The sequence below is a fragment of the Sus scrofa genome, chromosome 13, assembly GCF_000003025.6.
Source record: "Sus scrofa isolate TJ Tabasco breed Duroc chromosome 13, Sscrofa11.1, whole genome shotgun sequence".
Classification (NCBI taxonomy): domain Eukaryota; kingdom Metazoa; phylum Chordata; class Mammalia; order Artiodactyla; family Suidae; genus Sus; species Sus scrofa.
In genome coordinates this window covers 10,758,825-10,784,321 of record NC_010455.5, presented here as the reverse complement: position 1 = coordinate 10,784,321, position 25,497 = coordinate 10,758,825, and the positions used below count along the sequence as shown (strand labels likewise).

General features: G+C 41.3%; 1 protein-coding gene across 2 annotated transcripts in view; it reads right to left on the bottom strand.

The window, feature by feature from the left end:
• The window catches only part of NR1D2 (nuclear receptor subfamily 1 group D member 2), a 34,266-nt gene that overhangs the window by 6,898 nt on the left and 1,871 nt on the right, over positions 1–25,497 (bottom strand). The window contains exons 1-7 of one of the 2 annotated variants that reach the window (XM_021071424.1): positions 22,957–22,979; positions 18,161–18,424; positions 16,533–16,621; positions 14,248–14,392; positions 10,662–11,287; positions 8,178–8,363; positions 5,853–6,063 (exon numbers count right to left, since the gene is read on the bottom strand). In XM_021071424.1, coding sequence (XP_020927083.1) covers positions 5,853–6,063; positions 8,178–8,363; positions 10,662–11,287; positions 14,248–14,392; positions 16,533–16,621; positions 18,161–18,188 — 1,285 coding nt within the window. In that variant the 5' untranslated portion in view covers positions 18,189–18,424; positions 22,957–22,979. Of the gene's footprint in view, positions 1–5,852; positions 6,064–8,177; positions 8,364–10,661; positions 11,288–14,247; positions 14,393–16,532; positions 16,622–18,160; positions 18,425–22,956; positions 22,980–25,497 lie in introns of those variants that run through there. The other variant, XM_021071423.1, reaches the window with a different exon arrangement.

Sequence of the window (25,497 nt, the reverse complement as noted above, 5' to 3'; positions counted from 1 at the left end):
AACCAGAAAGCAAGTGTAGATTCCAAGAAAAATGAAAGCAATTTTGAATATAGAGCAAACTAGAATGCTGCTTAATTCTAAGCAATTAATAGAGAATATAAATAAATAATCCATTTGTTATCTGACACTTCAAACATTCCCTTCAGGAAGCACAGAGTTGGAGAGAGATCGACACTGGCTTCTCATTTGCAATCATACCATGAACACTATTATGCAATCAAAACACTGTACAATGCTTATGTTTTACATTTCAGTCTTTTTTTTTTAAAGCCACACATCTGGCATATGGAAGTTCTCAGGCCAGGGATTGAATTCCAGGTGCAGCTGCAACCCGAGCTGCAGCTGCAGCAATGCTGGATGCTTTAACCCACTCATCAGGCCAGGGACTGAATTTGTACCTCTGCAGCAACCTGAGCCACTGCAGTGAGATTTTTAACCAACTGCGCCACAGTGGGAAATCCTACTTTTTTTTTTGGTCTTTTGTACATGGAAGTTCCCAGGGTAGGGGTCGAATTGGAGCTGCAGCTGCCACTCTACACCACAGCTCACAGCAATGCTGGATCCTTAACCCACTGAGAAAGGGCAGGGATCGAACCTGTGTCCTCACAGTTACTAGTAAGATTCATTTCCATTGAGCCATGAAGGGAACTCCTACTTTTAACCTTCAGAATCAACTGATAAAGCATGTAAAATAGTCACAATTATAGGACAGAAAATAAATGTTTTAATTCTTGATAAGGTAGAAGAAATAGCAGAGCAAAAGAAGCCATTATATGGAGAAAGGAGAATACTGTCTCCCTGGATAGTAAGAATATGCTACCTAAACCACTTGACAGGTTATGGTAAAAGTGAAAGATCATGGAGTTCCCTGGTGGTCTAGTGGTTAGGACTCTGTGCTTTCACCATTGCAGCCCGGGTTCAATCTTTGGTCTGGGAACTGAGATCCCACATCAAGGCACAGCACGAGGTGGCCAGAAAAAATAAAAAAGTAAAAGTGAATCTTCAAAGAATGTGAGGGTATTAAATTTATAAATAAATAAAGCAACTTAAAAAATAAAACACAAAAACTGAGAGGGAAAAGTGACAAAATAAAAAATGAACATAATATTTAGAGTTGGCTGGGCAACCACCAAAAAATTAAAAAGAAAGACGGTTAGAAATCTGGTCATCTGAAGAACAGGCTAGGAACAGGAGAGACTTGCCATTTTATACTCTTCTATTCCAACCCAGATACTGATTTTAAAATAATTCTTTTTAAGTGATAAAAATTTAAATTTGACAGGAACACTATCATAAAGTAAAACAAGATACTAATTTAAAATGCGGGAAGAGAGTTCCCATCGTGGCTCAGCAGTAACAAACCTGACTAGTAACCATGAGGACATAGGTTTGATCCCTGGCCTTGCTCAGTGGGTTGAGGATACAGCATTGCCATGAGCTGTGGTGGAGGTCACAGCCACAGCTCAGATCTGGCGTTGCTGTGGCTGTAGTGTAGCCCGGCAACTGTAGCTCCAATTTGACTCCCAGTCTGGGAACTTCATATGCTGTGGGTGTGGCCTTAAAAAAGCTAAAAATAGGAGTTCCCGTCGTGGCGCAGTGGTTAACGAATCCGGCTAGGAACCATGAGGTTGCGGGTTCGATCCCTGCCCTTGCTCAGTGGGTTAAGGATCCGGCGTTGCCGTGAGCTGTGGTGTAGGTCGCAGACGTGGCTCGGATCCCGCGTTGCTGTGGCTGTCGTGTAGGCCGGCGGCTACAGCTCCGACTGGACCCCTAGCCTGGGAACCTCCATATGCCACGGGAGCGGCCCAAGAAATGGCAAAAAGACAAAAAAAAAAAAAAAAAAAAAAAAGCTAAAAATAAACTGCATGGAACTGTTCATGTACTTTCGTGTTGTTTGTATTATCTTCATATATAAACATAACAAAATAAGAATGCCTTTTTTTTTTTTTTTTTTGTCTTTTTAGGGCTGCACCCTCGGCATATGGAGCTTCCCAGGCTAGGGGTCGAATCGGAGCTGTAGCCACTAGCCTATGCCAGAGCCACAGCAACATGGAATCCTAGTAGGATTCGTTACCACTGCACCAAGACAGGAACTCCTGCCTTATGTTCTTTTATAGCAGTCTTTTCCATTTAGTACGTCAAACATTTCTTTATATATCATCTCTCAATAAGTAGGCAAATGGACAAATGGATGTATATTTGAATGGATAGAGAAACCCCTAATGTTACTAGTGATCTTTTTTGGTAGTGATAGCATCTTTATTCTCATCTTAAATTTTCTAATGTATTCATTTCATTCTCATGATCAGAACAATTAAAAATTTTTTAATCAAAATTTAAATTTAAAACAACAAAAAAATCATACTCCTGGTGGAAAATATAAATGAAGTAGCATGGTTCCTGGCAAAAAGCTCCCCTTTCCTTCATCTCTCTGCCTTCATTTCTTCTCCTACGTACCTCTGGGATGTAGTCCCTCCTTCCCCACCTCCTCTGCCACTACCTACTTCAGGAGCGCTCACACCACTGCCACAAACCTTAAGTTTCTTCGACAGCCTCTCAACCTGGCTCTCTAGCTCTGATGACTCAACTGTCTAGTCCACCCAGAAGAAAGATGCAGAACTACTCTTTCTCTCTTTTTTTTTTTTTTCTTTTTGGCTGCACCCATGGCATATGGAAGTTCCCAGCCAGCGGTTGAACGTGAGCTTCAGCTGCGACCTATGCCACCCTGGCAACGCCAGATCCTTAACCCACTGCGCCACAACAGAAACTCCCAGAACTACTCTTAAAGCATCTCTTTGTTCATGCCTGACTTCCCACTGCCCCTTATTTCAGTCAAAACCTGTTTAGTTCTGATAGTTGTCACTCTAAAACCTGGTGCTCCCCTAACTTCCACCTTTCTCTCTCTCCCTCCCCTTTAGGGAACACGCCAAGCTTTGGCCACCCACCCCTTCCTTCCCCTGCCCTATCTTATGCCCTCATTCTCCCATGCTATCCCATCACCTTTCACTGGGAAGACCTAATAATTCATCCTTCACATTCCAGCTCCACTTCTCATTCTCCCACAAAGCCTTCTCAAGATGATTTCATCTTCCTTCCTATAACTCCTACTTACCTCAGGCAGAAGCACATGGTTTAGTAACACAAAGCTTTGTGTATTAGTTCTGTCTCTTCAAACAGAACATAAATACCTGGAGAGCAAGCTTGTGTCTTAATGCTTGTTCTGTCTCACCCTCACACCTAGCACTTAAGGTACATTCAACAGATAAAGAAGTTAACAAGTATGGATTACCTTTAGTTTCCCAAATATAGATTTAGTAATCTGATGCCAACTCAAACCATTACTAATTACTCATCAAGAGACTCTACAAAATGGAAGTTCCCTTGTAATGCAGTGGGTTAAGTATCCAGTGTCATCACTGCAGTGGCTTGAATCACTGCTGTGGCGCAGGTTCAATCCCTGGCCTAGGAACTTCTGCATGCCATGGGTGTGGCCAAAAAAAAAAGAGAGAAAGAGAGAGAGGGAGAGACTCTGCAAAATGGTAAGTAAGTACAAGAAAGCACTACAAGGTTACTAAGAAAATAGGCTTCCCTCACTGACAGGCCATCCATACTTTCCTATAAGTACATTTTTAGCTACCCAGGTAGAGCTACCCAGGAAAGGTAGCTAAATGATGCCTGCAAATTCTGTAGGTCTTTTATACCACTGACATACAGGCCCGTAAAGATATACAAAGAACTTACTCTCCTTAAGGATTACTGATTTAAGATGTACTGATTTCTAGTTCAGCCACATAACCAGGGGCCATAACTTATACGTAACAACTCTCACAGCGCTCAGCACAATGTCTTTTATACAATAGGAAGCAAACAGGAAACTTGGAGTAACTCAAATAAAAATACTGTATAGAGTTCCCATCGTGGCACAGCAGAAATGATTCCAACTAGGAACCATAAGGTTGCAGGTTTGATCCCTGGCTTCGATCAGTGGGTTAAGAATCCGGCGTTGCTGTGAGCTGTAGTGTAGGTCACAGACACAGCTCAGATCCTGTGTTGCTGTGGCTTTGGCTTAGGCCAGCAGCAATAGCTCCGATTTGACCCCTAGCCTGGGATGGGAACCTCCATATGCCACAGGGGCAGCCCTAAAAAATCAAAAACCAACAAACAAACCCACAAACTGTACAATTCTCAACAAATATTTTATTTATTTATTATTATTATTATTTTTTTGTCTTTTGTCTTTTTTTGAGGGCTGCACCTGCAGCATGTGGAGATTCCCAGGCTAGGGGTCTAATCTGAGCTGTACTGCTGTCTACGCCAGAGCCAGTGCAACACCAGATCCAAGCCACGTCTGCAACCTACACCACAGATAATGGCAACACCGGATCCTTAACCCACTGAGCGACGCCAGGGATCAAAACTTCATGGTTCCTAGTCAGATTCCACTGAGCCAAGACAGGAACTCCTCAACAAATGTTGTTTTTTTTTTTTTTTTTTTTTGTCTTTTTGCTATTTCTTGGGCCGCTCCCGCGGCATATGGAGGTTCCCAGGCTAGGGGTCGAATCGGAGCTGTAGCCACCAGCCTACACCAGAGCCACAGCAACGCGGGATCTAAGCCGCGTCTGCAACCTACACCACAGCTCACGGCAACGCCGGATCGTTAACCCACCGAGCAAGCGCAGGGACCGAACCCGCAACCTCATGGTTCCTAGTCGGATTCATTAACCACTGCGCCACGACAGGAACTCCCTCAACAAATGTTTTAAAATAAAGTTAGCAATACCCAAAAATGACTGGCACTTACATGTCCCCAAAACAGTCACTGTCTCAATTTCCAAGTCGCTATTGGGAGTAATTCCTACCTTAACAGCTATTGTCTGAATTGAAATACTTTGGTCAGAAATAACTGCAGGAGTTCCCGTCCTGGCTCAGCAGTTAACAAATCCGACTAGCATCCATGAGGATGCAGGTTCGATCCCTGACCTCGCTCAGTGGGTTAAGGATCCGGCGTTGCCACGAGCTGTGGTGTAGGTCACAGACGCAGATCGGATCCGGCATTGCTGTGGCTGTGGTGTATGTAGGCCAGCAGGTACAGCTCTGATTCGACACCTAGCCTGGGAATCTCCATATGCTGTGGGTGTGGCCCTTAAAAAAAAAGAAAAAGAAATAACTGCAATATAATGAAAGGCGGCAGGAAATTGGTAAATATCATCAATGAATGACTCATATAAACAAAGAGTAAATGTTAGGCTTCAACAATCTTGGTCACTCATCCAGTGACTGAGTTATTTATTCTGTGCCAACCCCAGGCTAGGCTCCCATGGTACAATTCCTTCCTTTCACAGGATGAGGAAACCGAGACACCAAAAGATAAAATTACTCCCAGTCACAGAAAATTCAGTAGCTTTAAGTGAAAGCCCACAATTCATAATTCACTGATTTTTCTAACAAAATACAGTAATACATCTTGATACTTTTAACTTGTTTAAGTAACCCATATAATACTTTAATTAAAATTTAGATTCATATTAGAATCACCTACCTGGAGATAAAAAACATTTCAAAAGATAAGTCCATAAAACAATGATTTAGACTCTTAAAAATTATGAACAAAAGCTAAAAACAAAGAGTAGTAAATATAAGGCACATCCTTTTATCACTATTTGACTTTTACTTTTGACTTTTACTGTCAAGATTTTTTAAAAATTAATTATCAAAAACAAGAGATTCATATTTCGGCATCTTCCTTAAGGCCTCTCCTTTACACAGTTTGCCAAAACCTGGTCAACTGCCACCTTCCCCAGCTAGTCACACTATATTCCATGCGTACCACAGTGTTGAACCAGCTTGCTTACCTGCAGATACCAGGACAACTGCTGTAAACAAACTCATCTCTTCATCACTAAGTTGCAGGGCATTTAGCTTCTCACTAAATTCAAACATAGAGTTTAGCAGATCCCCTGCTCCCATTGAGTGTAAATCATCCACACTATACTTCTTTCCACTTAAAAAGGTGACAGTACGTTCCTTTGCATCAAATAATGATGCAAATCGTACCATTAAAACCTGGAAAAAGAAAAAGACTTAAATGTATTTGGAGAAGATCAACAGTAATACTAAAAAATAACTCAGTAGTCAAGTCCATTAAGAGACATCCTACGAAGAAAAACAGAATTTACTTTCACCCAGAACCACTTGCCTAAAGCAATAATATTCCAGGAAGAGCATCAAAAATTCCAGCTGCCAGGAGTTCCCCTCGTGGTGCAGTGTTTAATGAATCCGACTAGGAACCGTGAGGTTGCCGGTTCGATCCCTGGCCTTGCTCATCGGGGTAAGGATCCAGCGTTGCTGTGAGCTGTGATGTAGGCCAGCATCTGCGGCTCTGATTAGGTCCCTAGCCTGGGAACCTCCATATGCCACGGGAAACAGCCCTAGAAAAGGCAAAAAGACCAAAAAAAAAAAAAAAAAAAAAAAAAAAAGAAATTCCAGCCACCAGTGGCAAAATACTCAAGTCCTATGATATGCTCTGAAACTATTAATAAAGATTCTAAAATGCAAAGTCAAAATTAAAGCAGGCAATAATGCCAAGAACCATGAAACTGGGCCTTGGCCAAAAGCAACTCTTTAGGCCCCAAGTACATCACAGAGCCTCAAAGCCCTAAGTAAAAAAAGAGTATTTCACTGCAACAACACTTGGAAACATTCAAACACCAAATGCATCAGATCAACTCTAATCAGTCTATCTCATAAACCATAACGCAAAGTGACTGTACACAGAAAAAATGATTATGGTAGGTGTTCTAGATGTCCAGTTATTATTGAAATCCAAGCCAGACCAGTCAGCAACTGCCTAACTACAGCACTCCCTCCACTACAGTAAACGGTGACGTCCGTGTCACCCATTTCTCTTTTAACCAGAGGAACACTGGACATTTTCCCTTTGCAATGCTTCCCCAAAAAAGGCTTATTTTATACAAGACAACCCAAAAGACAGTGAGCCTTCTAAGAAGATGGTACTAACTCTAACGTAAAAATCCCAAGACAAATCACAGGTGAAAAGAACACAAGTCCTGGAGTATGAGATCCACACTCTAGTCCTGACTGTCACAAATTTATTGGTAATCAAAGAAAAGTCTCTTCACCTGTCTGGGCTGTAGTCACCTAACCTCAGAAACGGCTGAACTGAACTTGATCTGACATCCCTTCTACCTTTAAATCTCATGTCTAACGTTTTCCTTTAAACTAAAAATCTTAACCTGTATGTGTTGCTTTGGAATTACACCACAGCTGTTTTTTTTACGAAAACATCATCTTCTCTGTTGCAGTACAGGGGCCCCAGAAAATAGAGCTGAAAGCAAAAAGTTATGTCAGATATGCACTGGCGCATGTGAAAAGAGGAGTTAGAAAAAGGAAATGAGGTGGGAAGGAAAGAGAGTCCGTCTCAGAGGATGTATTACTAAGGTGGACACCACCTGACCTCAAGAATACCAGGGAGCTCAATCCTGTGGGACCATCCAGGGGACGTGAAGACATATCCGCTGGCTCCCTTCCCCCAGTGATCAAAGACTGGGCCCACCCAACACCCACTTTCCACCCACCACTCTGCATTTCAGAACAAGTCCTGAGATTTCTCCCACCTCCTCAGCAGCAGGGAAGCCCTGGGGCAGACAGGTGAGAGGCACTGTCTCCGTCCTACTGAAGTTGGCAACAGGGGCTGCCCCAAGCCCAGACAGAATGCATCACAGCAGAAGGTGAGAAGAAAAAGTAGCCAAGGAGTCTGAAGTGAGGTGAGGCCAACACTATTCAAGGTGGTACCTAAGAGATGTCTAATAGGTCCCCCAAATATTCTACCACCCCCTTAAAAGACAAAACCCACATTCTGCCTACTCTTCGTGTTCACATAGTGAACGCTAGGTGAGGCTTTCAGTAGATGTCTAACACTCTGAAGAACCTGCCAAGTCCACACTTGAAAGCAATTCTAGAACTTGGAGTTCATATGCTGTGAATACAGCGCATTTGTACTTCAAGTCCTAACTAAGTCTGGATTTACCTTGCCTTTTCCCAAGATCCTGGGATGGTCATTCTTTTGTTGGTAGTTTCGGCCTCTAAACCATAAATACTTAGAAGAGAATGAAAATACTACATGTCTTGCATCAATATTCAAAATAAATAAAACCTACCTCAAAAGTCCCAGCCTTTAAAAGGTTGACCTGGTCATGCTGCGAGAGGTCTCTGAACCCAGGAATGCGCTTTGCAAATTCCACCACTTCTTTCACTGCTGGGGTGAAGCTCATCGAAAATTCTTCCCAGATTTCATGCCCCGATTTATGAGGATCCACGTATGGAGATTTACTCATTGGACAAACCTAATACACACAATACAGAAAAACTCTTAAATTGTGAGATGGTAAAGAAAGCTCAAAGGTGGCGTATCAATCAATGGAAACTCCAACATGAAAATACCCTCCAACACCAGTAAAATCTACTGATACCAGCACTTTCTATTTGCTACTTGCCTTGTGACAGAAAGCCTCAGAGCAACCTAACTTAAACAGCAATTGATTTATCATACTAAGAGGTGGCCTCAGCAAAAAAAAAAAAAGGGCATCTATAACAAGCTATTTCGAAAACCTGTTGCACAGGATTAAGAGTTTATTGCGTTAATACTGTTGCCACCTTACACTGGTTTCATGGTCTTCAAACAAATTCATACACATTTACTTGATTCTCAACCCTGCTAGTTAGTTATGGCAGACATTATAATGACCATTTCTTAGATAAGGAAATGAGACTTTAAGAGGTTTAGTGACATCCGAATACAGCTAGTCTCAGGCCTAGAACTCAACCCCACACTTAGTTGATATTTCGAAACTCACTTTTTTTAATAAATAGGCACAATTTGGAGTTTCCATTGTGGCACAGTGGAAACAAATCTGACTAGGAACCATGAGGCTGCGGGTTTGATTCTTGGCCTAGCTCAATGGGTTAAGGATCTGCCGTTGCTGTGAGCTATGGTGTAGGTCACAGACATGGCTCAGATCCTGCACTACTGTGGCTGTGACACAGGCCAGAAGCTGTAGCTCCAATTGGATCCCTAGCCTGGGAACCTCCATATGCCGCAAGTGCGGCCCTAAAAAGCAAAAAAATAAAAATTAAAAAATAAAAAATAAAATAGGCACAATTACAATGCTGCAATTTCAAAGAGGAAAAGATGGTGAGATACCTCTTTAAAAAAAAAAAAAAACTACCCATTTATTTCATATACAATGGTGTGACCACTGACCTCGAACTGTCCAATTAAGACACAATGACTGGACATACAAGGTGTACCTTCTAAATGAGGACTAGGGAGGAAAAAAATAGCCAAAAAAACGTATTAGAAGACTAAAAAGATTATGAAACATACACTATATACTCTATTAGTAAAATCAGCCTTTCAATTTTCACTAAATCCATAGGAGATCCAGGAATGGGATGATTCTACAACCATGAAGAATATCACAAATCAGAACCTACAAGCTCACAGATTTTTCCCTCCTTAAGGCAGCCACTAAGTCTAATAAAATATAAGGTTACCTTCCAGATCCATGGAATCAAATACTTGCAAGAGACCAAAAAAACAAACAAAACAAAACCCCTAATATTAGGATCGGGATAGAGTCATTTTGAAATGAAGACGACTTCAATTAGCGGGCTACAAACATACCAAGCACTATTAAAGGACTCATGGTATGAAGAGAAGTGCTGGTACTATTGTTCTGGATGAAACTGTAGCTGAATATAAACAATATACTTTCTAGCAGACTACTATACTTAATGAAAACACTTAAATGATATGAATAACATTAACTCATTCCCTTAGGATGAAGTTTGTAGGAAAATCCTTAAAAATCAGCCTATTATATTCAACTATTCCTGTATTTTCAAAAAAATGAAACATTCATGTTCTATATCCAAAGACTTTTCTGCATTATAATGGTTAATGAAAACACTTTCCATCTAAAATCATGGAATTACTGACTGTGGCAAACTCAAAGATTAGCCCTTTGAGAAAAATCCCAAAGCGTAATGATTAATCAGAACCTTAAATTCTGGAGTTCCCGTTATGGCTCAGCAGGTTAAGAACCCGATTAGCATCCACAAGGATGCAGGTTCAATCTATGGCCTCGCTCAGTGGGTTAAGGGTCTGGCATTGCCATGAGCTGTGGTGTAGGAAATAGACCAGGCTCAGATCCCAACTTTGCTGCGGCTGTAGCACAGGCTGGCAGCAACAGCTCCGATTTGACACTTAGCCTGGGAATTTCCATATGCCTCAGCTACAGCCCTAAAAAAAATAAAATAAAAAAAAAAGAACCTTAAATTTGAAAGGGATTTCTAAGAATTAAAGGACCAATTCTTCAGGATTCACATTTTACATAAAATCCTAATCCCAATCACAGTATCAATCAAATACATGCTTGTACCTAGTTATGTGTGAAATCCAATCATTCAGCAAATTAAATTTATCAAAAATATCTGACCTAAAACACTACACAAAATTAATTCTATAAATGTCTTTAGGTTTTCTGACATCTCCACCCCTGCCCCCATATCCTCCAAATAAAAAAAAAGCCTTCAAAGCTTTTCTCAACATAAGGTGAACAAGAAAAATAATTTCACTATACCAGATGCATTCTCCCTCCAGTGTTGCACAGGTAACTATTCTTGTTCTCATTCTGAGAAAATCCATCTATCGAAACTCTATCACATACTCTTTGAGTATAAGCATTGGAGAAGTTCATACAATGTCCATTTGCAATACAAATGGCATGCCCATTTGGGTAATGCATTATGTTCCTCCCTTTGTACTGTCCATTGAGATGCTGCTGGCTCTCACTACAAGGAAAGTGGCTGCCAAGCCCACTGCCACAATGGTCATGATTTAAATTATATTGCTCTATGTTCTGAGGAATCCGTTCTCTCTGAGGCTGCATGGTCTCTGCTGAGTTTTCTCGCTGCTCCTGATTATACATAAAGGTATCCTTGTGGGCTCTGGTTACCATGCCAATCACTTCTTCCTTTGCAAAATCAGAAGAGGGAGGAGAAGAGCTTTTGATGTTTTCTTGCTCCAGCTGGGGCTTGGGTCGCAGCTGTTCCTGGACTGGTAAGGCTGTCTGTTCATGGTGTTCTACTAAAGCGTCGCTCTGCAAATGACCACTAAACTGGCTGTTCATCATGGTCTTCATCGCACTCTGCATCTCAATTAGCATCCTCTGTTTTTCACGCTTAGGAATACGACCAAACCGAACAGCTATTGAAGAAAAGGATATTTAACATTTACATTCCAAGTAAGACACGGTTACACAAAATAATAACACAAAATTTGCCCTGACAGCTATGGCCTCTAGTCATACAAGTGAGGAACATCTACTTGCGTCTGACCCAAATTATTCTAAACCTGCTGGTTGTTTTTTATGTACCACAGGCAGCAGGAGTGGCAAGAAAATTTTTTATTTTTCTCTCAAAACAAAGCTGAGGGGGGGGGGGGGGTGTCCCTGGTGGCCTAGTGTTTAGGACTTGGCACTTTTATCACTGAAGCATGACTTCAATCCTCAGTCTGGGAACCTAGATCCCACATCAAGCTGCTGCATGCCACAGCAAAATAAATAAATAAATGGCTAAGGAGAAGATCTCCTGGGTATTTTATAAGCAAAGTCTAAGAAAGAAATTTGAAGTTAACTACTGAAAATCACAGATGAAGCAGACCAGCATTACTATACGGCACCTTAAGAAAGCTGAAGGCTCTGCTCTTAAGAAGGCACAAGTGGGGAGTTCCCACTGTGGCGCAGCAGAAACAAATACTAGGAACCATGAGATTTCAGGTTCCATCCCTGGCCTCCCTCGGTGGGTTAAGGATCTGGTGTTGCCCTGAGCTGTGGTGTAGGTCACAGATGTGGCTTGGATCCTGCATTGCTGTGTCTGTGGCATAAGCCAGCAGCTACAGCTCCAACTGGACCCTTAGCCTGGGAACCTCCATATGCCGCAAACGTGGCCCTAAAAAGCAGAAGAAGGCACAAGTGGATGTGAGGGCGATCTGGCTTCAACATCTGTCACCCCACTTCACTGATCGGCAGGGTTGATCATCTGACCTGGCTGGCTAGGCAGGTGTCCCCATCCCCCCTCACCACTCCATGTGCATCCCTCTGGAAGCTGCTCACTCGGTCAAAGAGGATGACCATCCCAACAGAGGAGGACCATTCTTTGGTCAAGGGTATATGAGCAGCTACGCTCCCCTGCTAGAACCGCCAAACAAGCTCTCAAGAAGGCCTGAGTGGTTTGGCTACCTACATCATCAACATCAACAGCACCTAGTATGTACAATCACTCCATGAACATCTGACCACTGTCCATTCATTTTTCATTTCTGTAAACTTATTCTCAAGAACCATCAAGTGATGTGCTCTTTTTCCAAAATCTTAAAAGAGAAAATTCAAAAAAAAAAGGAAAGAAAAGAAAAAGGAAAACCAGTCAACAGAAATGTAGTTATTGAAAAATAAACTTGCTGGGTTTTAATTAAAATGACATAAAAATAAAATCATTCATCTTGCATTATCTTTCAGACTAGTCTTAGAATGTGTCCTGTCGCCAACATTCCTACCCTAAGGAAAAGGAAATAAAAGCTTCTTTCTATTCTAGTACTTATACAGAGATAATAAAAATTCAATATACCCACCCAGCAGAGAGCCTTACTAATCTAACTGCAGCCTCTGACATTATCCCTCCCACAGGCAAACAACTTTATCATGCTGCATATTCAATCTCTGCTCCTTCCTTCATAACTGACTGAAGTTTTTATTCTTTGGGGATAATCACAATATCCCTCAACTATAGATGAGTATTTCTAGTGCTATTAAAAAAAATTCAAGCAATCGAAAATACAAAACATCAATTGCTGAAATCTATCATTCAAGAACTTCCCAGAGTTCCCTTGTGGCACAGCAGGTTAAGGAGACCGCTTTGTCACTGCAGCAGCTCCAATCACTGCTGTGGCCCAGGTTCGACTCCTGGCCTGGGAACTTTCATATACCATGGGCACAGACAAAAAAACCCACCATCATTACTATTACTACAATACAGTATTTCTGTGTCAGCAGACATGAACAGTAATCTAAAGGATTGCTTAAATGACCCTTCCCTTGATAAATACAAGGTTCATGCTTAGCAATTCTTAATTAACTCTACTAAACTAATCCCTCTGAAAACCTCACACTCCTGTTATGTTACTTAGAACAGAATGAGGCTATCCAAAAATGATTTCACAAAGCACAACAGAAAAGTTAAATCTTCCAGTGATGTCATCCACAAATAATACTAAATGTCCTGGAGTTCCCGTAGTGGCACAGTGGTTAACGAATCTGACTAGGAACCATGAGGTTGCAGGTTCGATCCCTGGCCTTGCTCAGTGGGTTAAGGATCCGGCGTTGCCCTGAGCTGTGGTGTAGGTTGCATATGTGGCTCGGACCCTGAGTTGCCGTGGCTCTGGCATAGGCCGGCAGCTACAGCTCCGATTGGAACCCTAGCCTGGAAACCTCCATATGCCGCAGGAGTGGCCCTAGAAAAGGCAAAAAGACAAAAAAAAAAAAAAAAAATACTAAATGTCCCACAAATTACCACAACTTTGGTTTTCTATGGGAAAGGATCACGCCAGAATTGAGCAATCACCTCCACTTCAGATCCTAAGTTTCTTTCAATTTTGCATCTCCTTTCGGGGTGTTCAGAATCTGTGCCCTAAAAGCACATTGTCATCACAGGACTGGGAAAGTATAGAGATAATTCATATAGAGAGAACTCAAGAAAAAAGGCACTGTCGCTGCTGTGGTTTAAGCCACTGCTGTGATGCAGGTTCAATCCCTGGCCTGGCAATTTCTGCATGCCACAGGCAGGGCCAAAAAAAAAAAAAAAAGAAAGAAAAACTTAAAAAAAAAAATTTTTTTTTTAAAGGAAAAAGATAAAGTATTCAAAAATGGGTCTTTTCACAAGCAAACAGCAAAAAAAAGAAGTGAGCCAAAAGCTGTTTCTGGGTGATGATGCTAAAATTTGACTTTAATGAATCTGGCATCCCACAAGGCACCAAAACGTGGTTTCTAAAACCTGTTTCACCCTAAGCACAAGGGGGCCGTTGGTAACTGGCTTATACAGCTCCGGTTTATGCTGGGAAATAAAAGCCAAGCTCTGTATGCTTTAAGAACACTCTTTAAACTGAGAACATACCATCTCTCGACATTCCAACAGACAGACACTTTTTGAAGCGACACTGCTGACATCTGTTCCTATTCATTCTCATTATAGAACAGTTTTCATTCTTCAGGCACTTCTTGTACTGAATGTTTTGCTGAATGCTTCTCCGAAAAAAACCCTAAGAACAAAGGAAAATGTACCAATCCATTTAAAAACCTCCAGATAAACTCCTTGTAAGCATCCCCCCACACCTAACTATCCAGTATATTACTAGCTACCAGGGGAGCAATTCTGGCTGAGAACAGAAGGAAATACAACATTGACACAGAGATTCAGCTGGGTTCTTACCACTGTCAGTAAGTACCTGCGCCTAGTGTCAAGCAAAACTCTTCCTTTTGGGGAATCTTATGCTGCCAAAGCTCTCTTGTACTGCACTTCACCAGCCCCGCCTGAGGCCACACTTTCCAGGTCATACTTTAATCATATACAAATTCCAAAACTCTTGAAATATGAATGACATTTTCAATAAGTTGACAGAGAGTATGTTCCACGGCCGTAATTCCCTCACTAGAACTAAGGATTACATTAGCAGAATTTGGTCTTTCCTGGATTATTACCTGGTGACACCAGCAGGACCTACTCATATGTGCCAGGTATTCCTGGCTATTTATCAGCAATAGGTAAGTGTCTCACAAGCCCACAGACCAACTAAGAACAAGGAAAGACAATTCCCAGGCAGATGGCTACAAATAACTGCCTTTACCACACAAACAACTTAAATTCATGCTGTGAGTGGTCTTCAAAGATCTCCAGCTTAATGGTTCCCTTGACTTTTTTAGGAAAATCAAGAACAAAGTTATTTTAAAATGCAGTGTTCTTGAATATCTTAACTAACCACATATTTGATAAATCTATATTAGTAATTATGGGAGAAAAAATTTTTTTACTTTGTTATTTCCATATCATACTTAGGCACTACAATATCCGAGCTAGACACATCCTTAAGAGCAATTACGTGCGGTATTTACCAAGAATACACAATTAATCTCATTTGCCTGTGCTTTTGTTTCTCTAGCTATAAAGTGAGAATAATGCCTGTTCCACTTACTTCACATTTTTGTAAGGAAAAAAAACTATTTATAGAATTTTAAAACAGTGGAAAAGTGCTACATCTGTGCAAGATACAGAATAGTCCTGTAAAGTGTCCCAGCCACTAAGAGCTAGCAAGCTCACAATACATTCACAGCCACCCTAGAAAAGAAATCTTCACCATGTATATTCATTATTTTGCTCACCCACTATATCCTGCAAACTGGATTCCTGCTTCTGACTTTAGTCAGAGAACAGCAAGAGCACATGTCTTGGCCATGTTAATTTTAGATACTCAGGAGAAAGGACTGTGCCAGATTAAAAAAGAGAGAGAGAGGTTCCCTAGATATAAGTAGGAGGTACAGACTATCTCACTTGGAATTATCTTGACTCAGGAATATTCAATTAAATTAAACTTATAAATAAAACGAGCTTTCCCAAGGGCTCAATTTTTATTCAACATTCTTTTACTCACTTGGCATCACTTCAGAAGATGCCACATTTCTACAAGGATCTAGGAATTATTCTGAACTCCTAGTACCTGACAGATCAGAATGTCAAAGTATCTAATGAGGGAGTTCCTGTCATGGCTCAGCGGTAATGAACCCAACTAGTACCAATGAGGCCACAGGTTGGATCCCTGGCCTTGCTCAGTGGGTTAAGGATCCTGCATTGCCATGAGCTGTGGTGTAGGTCAAAGACGTGGCCTGGATCCCAAGTTGCTGTGGCTGTGGTTCAGGCTGGCAGCTGTAGCTCCAATCTGACCCCTAGCCTGGGAACTTCCACATACTGTGGGTGCGATCCTAAAAAGACCAAAAAAAAAAAAAAAAAAAAAAAAAGCATCTAATCAGACCTATGCAAAGTTTGGTTTAAACTAAATTCCAAAAGGCGGTAGCATTTTGTCTGATTTGCTCCTTGCTATCCCACCACTACCTAGATCAGTGCCTTACACACTACGAATAAACATTTCATACCATATATAAGTTTGAGACAGTAAATTATTTTGATCAAAATCTTAAAAAAGTACTTTCGCCAAACCTACAATATTTTTTTCAAAATGAGTTATGTTTATACGCCACATAAAATGCTTAATACTTTTAAGAGGAGCAGGTGACTTCTTTCCTTCTCCCAGATTATCAATTGTTAATTATCGACTGAAACTGGCAAACCTAACTGTAATTTCTTTAATCCCAGAATCAGCAGCTTAAAGAAACAAAAGCATGCTTTACCTTACAGCCTTCACAAGCGTGAACTCCATAGTGGAATCCTGACGCCACATCCCCACAGACTTTACACAGCAGAACCATGCCACTAAATTCTAAGGCACAAACAGACACAAAAGCAAAAAGCTGAAAGAAAAACTACAATTGTTTGTTTTCTTTCCAAATGAGTATTTTATTTTGGTCAACCAGTAAATACTTTTAAAATACACAAATCTATTTTTATAATGTAAAAGAAAAATCTTTACACCGAATTAACAAATCAAAAGAAATCATGGTTTTCTTTTAAATAGTTTATTGGTAGAGTTCTCTGGTGGCCTAGGCATGTCACTGCCAGGGCTCAGGTTACTGCTGTGGCTTGAGTTGTATCCCCAGTCTGGGAACCTCCACATGCTAAGGACGCAACAACAACAAAAAAGGCAGTTTACGGTACTATCAAAAATATCTCAAAGAGTTTTTCCCTTCCTGATAATTTTAAACATACACTGAAATTCTGTAAATCTAGAATTACTTTACATCAGATAGTCAATTAGAACTAAGAAAACAATTCTGCTGGGCAAGAATTAAGAAGTGAGGGTGAAGGAGACAACTAGCATCCACGAGGATGCAGGTCTGATCCCTGGCCTCACTTAGCAGGTTAAGGAGCCGGCGTTTCCATGAGCTGTGGTGTAGGTCACAGACGTGGCCCAGATCTGGTGTTGTTGTGCCTGTGGCCTAGGTCAGCAGCTGCTGCTTCGATTCCACCCCTAGCCTGGGAACTTCTATATGCCGTGTGTGCGGCCCTAAAAAGACAAAAAAAAAAAAAAAAAGAAATAGAAATAGAGTCAGACTAAGAGTCAATCAATAAAAGGGGCAAAGGGATGTCTTCACAAACTATTTTATGGATACTCAGTTCAACTCACGTGCAGGCACCAGACAGGTCCCATTCCTTCCTAATCCTGCCCTCTACCAGCCCATCTCACCTCCACACGCACTCAGGGCTCCAAATTCCCACTACTCAATTGGATATCACAGTCCTCCATTGTTTCCTAATCCCAAATGTTTCTAGCTCCAACTGCATGAAAGCAAACCCTTTTCCGCAAGTAAGTGCTCTGTCCTAGACACCAGATTCAGCACTAGGAGGGAGTTCCCGCCATGGCTCAGCAGAAACAAATCCAACTGGGAACCATGAGGTTGCAGGTTCCATCCCTGGCCTCACTCAGTGGGGTAAGGGGTTAAGGATCCGGCGTGGCCATGAGCTGTGATGTAGGTCACAGATTCGGCTCGGATCTGACATTGCTGTTCTGTGACGCAGGCAGGCGGCTACAGCTCCAATTCAGCCCCTAGCCTGGGACCTTCCATATGGCTCAGGTGCAGCCCTAAAAAAAGGAAAGATTTAGCACGAGGAGTGCAGAAGAAAGAGAACTGTGAAGTGGGGTAAGAGAGTACTTGAGAGGAAACATGGTCAGAGAGTATAGAACCACAGCTCTTGCTCTGCACAAAAAAAATCAATCATGACAGCACCTGGGCTATACCTTTTAAGATCATCACTTATTTCTTATCTAATTACTGAGCTGTGACTACCCAAAGGGAGTGAAAATTATATCCCAAAATAAAACAGTCCCCCAAATAGTGGCGCCAGCCTTTAGAAAACTTACTTGTCACTCCACTATGACTCTTTGTCATCCCAGGTGCACTGGATTTGCTTGTCTTCACAGAACAGTCTATTCGATCATTCTTCAGGATGCCTTCAATATTGGAGAGATCACCACTTTTGGGGTTACCGTTGTTATCAGAATTAGTGCTATTTGGAGAAGATGGGACAGAGGAGGAGGACTGGAAACTATTCTCGGAGCCCTCACTGTGACAAGAGGCAGGGCTAGAGGCTGAGCTGGAAGAACTGATATAGGCAATCACACCTCCTAGAAAAGAAAGGGGAAATTAGATAATTAGATACATGATACTATATATTTTCTATTTTTGCAAATCTCAACAGTAAAGTCACTAACTTCAGGAAAAGGTTAATGATTAAAATTACCCCAAAAGGAAAAATAACTTATCTTCTTCCTTATATCCCACTATTCTTCCTGCTTCCACAAAGTTCAAAGCCATATAATTCTCACTGATTTAAACAGTGAGAAGCTCTCACTGGCTTAGTTATTCTGAACTCATGCAGAATAGTTCATTTTCCAATATATTCCTAAAATGAATGAGAAACCTTCCTGAGTGACAACACAGTTTAGAGTCATCAAGGGGTTTTGGCTGTGAAGAAATCTGGTTCTGGCCCTCTCATTGCTTCCTTCATTATATGACACAATCCCAGGACAATGAGTTCATTTACCTCCCGCAGCACCTGGCAAAAACACAGGTCAATCAAGAACAGACGTAAATGCTACATAGCACAGAGAATTCTACCCAGTAGTCTGTGATAATCTATTTGGGAAAAGAATCTGAGAGAGAATGGATAATTGTGTATGTATGACTGGGTCACTTCGTTGTATAGTAGAAGTTATTACAGTAAATTAACTATACTTCAATAAAACTTAAAAAACAAATAAACATGCAACATTTGGAACTCCAGATAATTTATCTGGAGCTCCAGATAAAGTAATTTATCTGGAAACAGAAAACCTTTTACAGCTACTGCTCCTAGAATCTGTTTTGATGCTCCCTGAGGACTATGACTATCCACTAAATCCAGTTCTACACTCTCCCTTCTCCGCCCATTTCTGCCATAGGACTTGCAGACACACTTATCTCTAAGCAGCTTGTTTTCCTGACCCACTATTATAGTAAATGTCAAAGAGGCTGGAAGGAAGCAAGCATGCTATAAGCTAACTCCCTCTTCACAGAGGGATTCTCAAAATACTTTTCACAACTTCATTAATATAACCTCCAAAATTCCCCTGAAAACTGGCCTTGATCTCTAAGAACCTATAAGCCTCCCAAGTTTAGAAGAAACGCTTAAAATTACCCTTAGTGTATAATTTCAAACTTCTCTCAGAGCGATAAAATGTTGCAAGAGTAACCTCATGGTTAAATGTGTTATTTTTTCAAATCCCAGGCCAAACAAGTAATTCTCATCTTCTCTGCCAATGTCTATTGTGGTTTCTTTTCCTCTCTCCTTCATCACCAGCAAACATTTACTGGCTTTTCCACTGTGTATCAGATACAACGATTAATTACCTCTCTTCTATCACTGTCCTGAACTCTTATTTAAACCTAATGTTTACCTGTTTCCAGCTACTTCCCAAAAGAGAGATAGTAAGACCTAGGTACACAGTGTCTCTCAATTCTCTGTACATGCTTTACAGGTAATAAGTCTGCCATAAATATTTCTAGGACCTACTTCTCTGCCTTTGTGAAGCCCAAATCTAATAATATGGACAGATCTCAAACAGCATAAAACATTACTAGGAAGTCACAAGTAAAACAGACATTTCTGAGAACAACCTAGATGACTAGTCTGAATAGTAAGGGGAGAATCTGCACGTTCCCAAAGAAAGAACTGCAATTTAAGCATTTACTCTGAAATAAAAACTTTCTCCACTAAAGGGAAAAGACTCCCCAATCTATTTTTAGATAACAGCCAAACTTTATAAGTCATTCAAGTACACACACACACAAACCAACAAGTAAAATGGTGAAGTCAAATCAATTTCAAGGAACAGAAATACATTTCTGTTTACAGAAAAGAAAAAAAAAAAGGCAGAGAAGTTTTAAGTCACTTTTCAGTCTGTCATGTTTACATTAGGAACCAGATAAGTATGTAAGTACCAAAAACATACATCCAGGCTTGGAAGCCCCTGAGAAGTAAAGCACAACTCTCAGGGAGTTGATTACGAGCCCCCACAAAAGTTAAGATAGATGCCTACTTGCCAAGAGAAACACAAGTGTTCATCATATACAAACTTAATATATATAAATGCGACTAAATGCACTTGAGCCTTAGAGACAAACAAATATAAATAATGTAGACAATTCCATCAACTTTTCCATTCCTGAAACACATGCCTGGCATCAGTATTGAGACTAGAGATGTGAATTTCCTCTTTCTATAGTCCAACCTTCTTCCAAATGCCCTTGACAATACTTATCACCTGCCCAGAGCGAAGCCAGAGTTTTATGATTGATATCTGTCTTACAGTGTGGTACCTACCTATATAAACCAGTCATCTTCAAAGTGTGGTCCTGGACCAGCAGCTTCAGCATCATCCAGAACTCTATTACAAGTGCACATTCTCAGGCCCCACTCCAGATCTACTCAATTAGAAACTTTAATCATGTTCTTGGTGATTCTGATGCACAGTGAAGTCTGAGAACCACTGTCATAAGCCAACTACTTCGTCTGTGCTCAAGGAGGAAAAAAACAACCAAGGGCAATTTTAATAATAAGAATTTCATCTACCACTTATTTTCAACTCTAAAAGCTCCTAACACTCCAAACACAAGAAATGAATTCCTAACTTTGAGTTTATTCTAACCATCCAGAGATTATGCAAAATAACATATCATCAGAACCACTTTGTGCTTTTTACAAAGTACACATTTCAGAGGCCCTGCCCAAAGTAGAGAAGGAATGAGCATTCTGAACAAATTCTCCAGGCCATTCTCTGCCTACTCCAGTCTAACAGTGGCTACAAATCAGTGAATTCAAGCACAAACTGGCCCATAGTTTTTATAGTTGATTTTGCTCATTACTATAACTGCCTGATACAATGTATCTCTAATACACTGTGAATCAAAAGAGAAATGATTTTAACTTGGAAACCTAAAAAAGGTTGTTACAGAGTAAAAACGACTGTGCCATCTGGTTTTTTGTTTTATTTGTCTTTTTGTATCTTGTAGGGCCGCACCCACAGCATATGGAGGTTCCCAGACTAGGGGTCTAATCAGAGCTGTAGCTGCTGGCCTACACCACAGTAATGACAGATCCGAGCCACATCTGCAACCTACACAACAGCTGATGGCAACGGTGGATCCTTAACCCACTGAGCGAGGCCAGGGACTCAACCCACAACCTCGTGGTTCCTAGTTGGATTCGTTAACCACTGAGCCACGACAGGAACTCCTGTGCCATCTGTTTTAATAAAACTTTAGAGACCTGGAAGTCATGTTAGAAATTCCAGGTGGTAGCAAACTATTACTTCTTTAACACTTGTCTCCACTCAGAATAGGATAATACAAAGAAAAGTAATATCCTTATTCCTCAATTAATGCCCCCCCCAATTCACTGCTCTTTGTCTTTTCTAAAGTACTACCTTAGGTAGTAAATTCTCTAACAGCTCAAGAAGATAAAAGATGAGAAAATTAGACCTTCCCAGGAACTGCATCTTAACTAGATTGATGATAGCCCAGTACCTTTTCTACAATGTTATTTTGGAACTTTAGGGAGTTTAACAGTCATTTACAACATGTCTTTGTGCCAGGAACCCCAGAACCAAAGACGACCCACCAGGAAGCAGCTACATTCTCTTAGCAAGACCTTCAACACGATCTAGCTGTTTTAGAATCTACCAGACACCAATCTACTGGCCTGATGGTTAGCAACCTAAACAAGTTACGTTTTAATTTCCTGGGAGGTAAGGAGTACATCTAGCAGTTCCTCAACCCCATAAAGAAAGGGAAGTGAAAAACACAAGTCACCAAGAATGCCAAGAATAAAATGATACAATTTCACATCACACTGCATCCTCACAAGAATCCTATAAATTCACTTCCATTATCCCATTTTACTGAACAGGAACTCAAGAGTTCAGAGAGGTTAAGTAACACAGCTACTAAGTGGCAGGGCCAGGGCTGAAAGTCAAGACTGCCTAATTCCAGAGGACAGACCATTATTTCTTACTGAGAAGACATGGGCAAGCAACTTACTTTCAATCTCTCTAAACCAGAATCATCTTCTATAGAACAGGAATATCTCCCACCATTATTATAAGATTGAAATGAAACAGTGTTCATTAAAGGGGATTATTAAAATAAGGGCTTTTTACACACTCAGTTTTTAATGATAAAGCAAGAAAGGTAAAATCCCTGAATCAACAAGTCACAACACCTTCATAAACAGGCAGCATGTACTTCTTAGATGCCTCAAGCTAAAATTAGGAGAGACGAGTCTTCTCTATTTTTAGTTGAAGAGGAGCCTGGAGCTGGGCCAGGTTCCCAGGCTAGGGCTTACCCAGTGGTCAACTTCAGACAAGCCAGAAATCAATATCTAGTTCTGAGCTGTAGGGAAGCATTGACTGTCTGCCCGCATGCTGGGGCTTTCTTACCCTAAGTCTAGGCCTGCCCACCATCAACCCCCTACCCACTCCCACTGCCCATCATCCTGGGAGATATGCCTGAGTTCAAATCATGGCTCTACCCGGTGCCTTGTGGCTTAGAACAAAACATGTTTACCACTAAGAAGCTTTAATTTTCTCATTTTAAAAGTCAGTTATTAATTTCTACTCACAGGATGACGGAGTAGATCCAATGAAGCACTAAACTTCCAATTGTGTCCCAGTGTCAGGGCTCCAGAGAACACAGTTCCTTTCCTAAAAGGCTTTACAGGCCAACTGGCGAGACAGCTATGATAACCACTCATTCCAGTGCAACATGAGCAAAGTTTCATACAAACTACTGTGACCTGCTGACAGCACAAGAGCACTACAGAGGGCAGAGATCAAGAGGGGTAAATACATCCAAGGTGATAATAAGTGGGGTCTTAAAGGATATGTCAACTATTAAATGACGTGCCATGTAAGAGATTATTTAAGAAAAAAAGAAATTCCCTAGCGGCCTAGCAGTTAATTATCTGGCATTGTCACTGCTGTGGCATGGGTTCCATTCCTGGCCTGGGAACTTCCAAATGCCTGGGGGAGGGCCAAAAAGAAAAAAGAAAATTTTAAATGGGGTGACAAGGAGTTCCTGCCGTGGCGCAATGGGGTCAGCGGCATCTTAGCAGTGCTGGGCCACAGGTTCAATCTCTTGCCCAGGACACTGGGTTAAGGGTCCTGCGTTGTCGCAGCTATGGCTTAGGTCACAACTATGGCTCAGATCCGATCCCTGGCAGAGGAACTCCATATGTCACAGGGCAGCCAAAAAAGAAAAGGAAAAAATACAAAATGGTGTGACAAAAAATAGGTCTCCTTTTGAAAAACAAAAGTAAATTGCTGGAAAGCAGGAGAGGGAGAGAGAGGGCAAATGTAATCTAGTGTCTGGAAAAAGAACACACTGACTAGCAACAAGATTTAAAAAGAATACTGACACTGGGAGGCTGTGCTGACCCCCTGCACTTTTCCACCAGCTCCGACCCTATACCACTTCAAACTGTGTGGATCCATTCAGTACCCCCTTCATCCCCAAGAAGACAGGCCCACCAAGTTTTGCATATACTTTCAGATGTCACATGGGCTTAAACCTAGTACAGCCTAGCAGTTAGTTTGTGCTTCCCAAGTGGACTTCTTGCTCTCAAAATCTGGCTCTATACTACCACTCGCTTATTAGTAACTTCAATTTACACAGACCCTCATCTTCAAATGGTGGTAACAGTACTTTGCTTCATAGAGTAAATGTGAGGTAGCAAAGTGGTAACACATGCAAAGAGCCTGGCACATAAACGCTCAACAGACATCCATGATTATTCTTGCTGCCATCATATAAAGGAAGCATTCGATCAGCATAGTTCAAACACATGTGACCCTCCCTATTCTCTTTCCTTCAATTAGGGAGCCATGCCACTTTCTGAATCCCCTAACTCCAATGACTAAACAAGCAACTTCCTACTTCACTTCTACATTCTTCGCATTATCTTGCTGTTTCTCTTTCCAAGTTAAAATTTCTTTACTCTTTCCTCCCTCTGATGTTTTCTTTCCAAGTTTGGAGAAACACAGTAAAAAAGAGATTGTAAAGATAAGAATGAAATACACGGGAATGTTTTCCTAATTTTTAAAATGTGCATTTACAGCCATGGTTATGAAGTCTCTGTAATATTTTAAGAGCTTGGTATAGTCAAAGTCTGTGACAAAAACGCATAGTCAATTTCCACGACTTTACTACTTTGCATGGGTATTACAGACAGGGTAGAGACACAATGTGTCATTATTTACAGCAGAGTTAGAAACGATCACTGGTTGAGTATGTATTGACTAATAAAATGATATCAACCCAAAGTGAGGTGTCAGAGACATGCCACACAGCAATGAATTTGGCCCCACCCTGGGCTACATTTACAATATGAACAAGTTAAAGGGGATGCTTATCAAAGCCCCCCTTGGCAAAAATTGGGGCATGGCAGAAATTGTTAGTATACTACATAACAGTTTGTGACAGCTTGAAACTGGAGCCAAAAGGAATAGGAGAAAATTTAAGAAAGATAATTACAAGGTCCTACAGCTCAGGTCAAACAATTATCTGCACGAAGGATGAAACCTAGCTTCAGAATAGTTCACATGAAAAGGTTCTAGTTGACTGCAAGGTTACTGTGAGTCAGCAAAGCAGCAAGCCACAAATGCCAAGCCTGCCACAAATTCATGTACATCAGAATCCCGAGCTTGGAGCTCGGCAGCTGTCCAATAACTTCCACAGGAGCCTGTTCATTTCCCAGTCCCACATCCCAAAGGGCAACAAGGATAACGATCAGAAAATACAGCAGAGCAAGGACCAAGGGATGGGATGTGAACTGGCCAGGGGGGAGGGGGGAAATCGGGTCGTCAACAATCATCCCAAGGAAATTTTATAATTTGTAGCCAATTTAAAATCAGGGATCGTGGCTCAGTGGTTAACGAATCCCACTAGGAACCATGAGGTTGTGGGTTCAATCCCTGGCCTCACTCAGTGAGTTAAGGATCCCGCATTGCTGTGAGCTGTGGTGTAGGTCGCAGATGCAGCTCGGATCCCATGTTGCTGCGGCTCTGGCTTAGGGCGGGTGGCTACAGCTCTGGTTAGACCCCTAGCCTGGGAACCTCCATATGCCACGGGTGCGGCCCTAGAAAAGACAAAAAAATAAAAATAA